The sequence below is a fragment of the Nematolebias whitei genome, chromosome 14, assembly GCF_014905685.2.
Source record: "Nematolebias whitei isolate Nwh7 chromosome 14, NemWhi1, whole genome shotgun sequence".
Lineage (NCBI taxonomy): Eukaryota > Metazoa > Chordata > Actinopteri > Cyprinodontiformes > Rivulidae > Nematolebias > Nematolebias whitei.
This window is the reverse complement of record NC_056511.1, coordinates 30207815-30210786: the sequence shown is the minus strand read 5'-3', so window position 1 is coordinate 30210786 and position 2972 is coordinate 30207815. Positions and strand designations below refer to the sequence as shown.

Here is a 2972-nt window from a genome sequence, read left to right as displayed (position 1 = left end):
TTCGCCCCTCATCCAAGAGGCTTCGTCAGTCTGAGGCCTAGCCATCTAGTAGTAGGCAGACTTTTGGTGCAGCAGCATCAATGTGTCCTCTGGTAACAGAGGAGTGTTGATGTCAAATAAAACTAAGAGAAGATGCTGGTGTCACTACCGCGTCTTGTTTTTCTTTTCAGATGCAGACAGAAAAGAGCAGGCTGAAGAGAACGTTTTTGAATTGTAAAAATCTTTCTTCACTGTTTAAACTGGGCTCCCTGCAACATCCCTACATCTGTAACAGACACTCTTCTCACTTCTTTCACCTATTTCTGTAAATGCACCTCATAAACAAGGACAAACGAAGCCAAAGCAGACATGTGCTGATATGCAGCTTTTACCCAAGCTGCCCTTGTTCTTGGATCCCAGAAAAACAGGAAGGAAATTTCAAAACAAAGTTCTTGGGAACGCATGTTAAGGAACAAACGCTTCTCGTCAATCATTTCTCTGACCTTCACTGTCATCTGCGTTGTCCTCGTCATCGTCAGGTGATGCAGTGGCTTGGCCTTCCCCTTGAGATCTATCAGCAAGAGCCCTCCGATTATCCTGGAAACAGAGACAGAGAACAGATAATTTTTTATTCACACATCAGTGTTGTGGCAAATACAGAAAAACAAGCAGCACTTTACCTTCTTATGCTGCTGGAGTAGGTTGTCCAAGTTGTGACGTCTCTTGTAATTGAAATAAAAGTTCTTGCACTGCGCCTCACTTTTGGTGCCCACCATTTTAGCAATGGCTGTCCAGTTACGGCCATGCTCAACGAGTCCTAACAAAACATACAGATGCAACATGAAGTTCGAGTTGTTTTAATGAGGATGAATTAAAAGCTTCCAAAAACTAAACGGAGCTGCAAAACCTCCCAATAATCACATCATTTCTGGTGTTTCTTGCTGCTCCTCCTCATCCTTACAGTGCTGAACACACTATTCGCTCTGATGAGCTTCCTGAACTTTATGTGAGCTGTGAATTGGAGTACTGCCATTTACCTTTGACATCAGGGTGTGTCTTTTAGAAAATCTGTGTCCCACTATCCCTGCCAGCTCCACTTAGATGAAGGGAGCTGGCAGCTCAACAAATTATCACAGAGCTAAACACAAAAACTCATCAGCATTCCAGCTGAGGGCACTGACTGAGTGACTAATGTCTCATTTACAAGACGATGTAGATTAAAAAGCTAAAACAAATCTTTAAAATGATGTTTTTGCCAACATCTATGAATGAGCATATGCTGAAATATATTTTAAAAAAATGTTTCCAACACAAATGCATCCGAAATGCCAAAATGCATGGCTGTTACTGACAAAACCTCCAACAATTTTCTGATGTTTGATCACCTGGCTATTTTGACAAAATTTACACGAGATATCAAAAACTGAAAATCTTTGCCTCATGTAGCTCCACTAAATATTAATATGTAAGGATTATTCCTATTACCATGGCAACTATATATACATTTATATTTTACATAAACATCCTTATCAAATGTCCTTGAGAGGTTAAGATGTCCTTATTTTAAATAGTTGATTTTGCAGACAGGCAGCAGAATAAATACAAAACACAGCAAGAACTATGAATAACGTCCGCTTTTTAAAACTGATTTAAAACTAGATGTAAGGGGTGTAACAATAAGTTTATACATCTACCCACTCCTTTGAATGTGTAAATATACTTTACTACTGTTGTTTTTTTTCTGCTTGCTTTTGTTCTAAATTTATCTTCTTTTTATATAACTTTGTTATTTTATTATACTACGTTCAACAAAGTTAAACTCAAACTCAATGATGGTAAACATGTTAGCATAACAAGGTTCCTATGCATTGTCCATTTTAAAAATCCACACTTTTCCAGAGTAATGTTCTTTGGTGCTTAAAATTATTTTTGACGTGAACACACGTAGATTTACTGTGAATGTTTGTATAATAATGTTTAAAGTTTTATTCAATACAAAATCATGATCACTGTGACAACACATTTGAGCAGTACATGGCGAAATATGCTAATTATGGAGAACCAGGACCAAGACTCTCTTCATTAAAACAACTAATAATACATCAAATCCAGACAGTAGGTAGAGGGGGAACACACAAATAGTTAAAAGGCGTAATTGAACTTAAAGACTAACAAGCTTCTAACATATACATTCAAAAGCAGTTCTTCACAGCCTGCAAGAACCATGAAGCAGAGTGCAACAAGTGACCCAGACAAGTCCTCCACCCGAAGTGAAGACCATGAACTTAAAGCAGACATTTCATTATCTCCATTGAGGATGTTCCCAAGGTTATGCAAGAGGAACTGAAAAGTGCGCTGTCTGCAGTTTTTCACGCTTTGAAGTGTAAGCTACATGCAGCACAAAACAAAATAGCTAACATGGCTACCATTCAGACTGAAGTGAATCACGTGAGCCAACATGCAAAACATGAAGGGCGGCCTGTCGATGTGGTCCAATGAGGCAGCCATGCTTCAAATAACGGTGACTGGCTTGCAAACACAAGTACAACCTTAAAACACCAGATTAATCAATCAGATTCATGAAGACCATCACTACTAATGAGCTGGATATTAGTAAAAATGGGCAGACCATGGAGTGGTTTATTTATTTTATTTATCAGGCATCTATTGATAATAAATCAAAGACTTTAGAGCAATTGTAAACCAAAATTTTCTACAGATTTCTACACCAAAGGTCTTACCCAATGACATAAGGAGTGGGCAAAACTTATAAAACCTACATCTATAGAAAGATTTTTCATTGAAATACAAATATGAAACAGAGATTTAAAAAAGTAATAAGTAGAGATGCACCGAACCGATATCCATATCGGTATCGGTACCATTATCTGAAAAACTTCTGGATCGGGTATCGGTGACAATGTGACTGATACATTTTCCGATCCAACCTGCCGATATTTCCGATCCATGATGCACGTTGGCTTCAAACTATG

General features: G+C 38.1%; 1 protein-coding gene across 1 annotated transcript in view; it reads right to left on the bottom strand.

The window, feature by feature from the left end:
- The window catches only part of ncor1 (nuclear receptor corepressor 1), a 179127-nt gene that overhangs the window by 34486 nt on the left and 141669 nt on the right, over nt 1-2972 (bottom strand). Inside the window, exons 18-19 of the mRNA XM_037688038.1 lie at nt 660-796; nt 483-576 (exon numbers count right to left, since the gene is read on the bottom strand). Coding sequence (XP_037543966.1) covers nt 483-576; nt 660-796 — 231 coding nt within the window. The remainder of the gene's footprint in view (nt 1-482; nt 577-659; nt 797-2972) is intronic.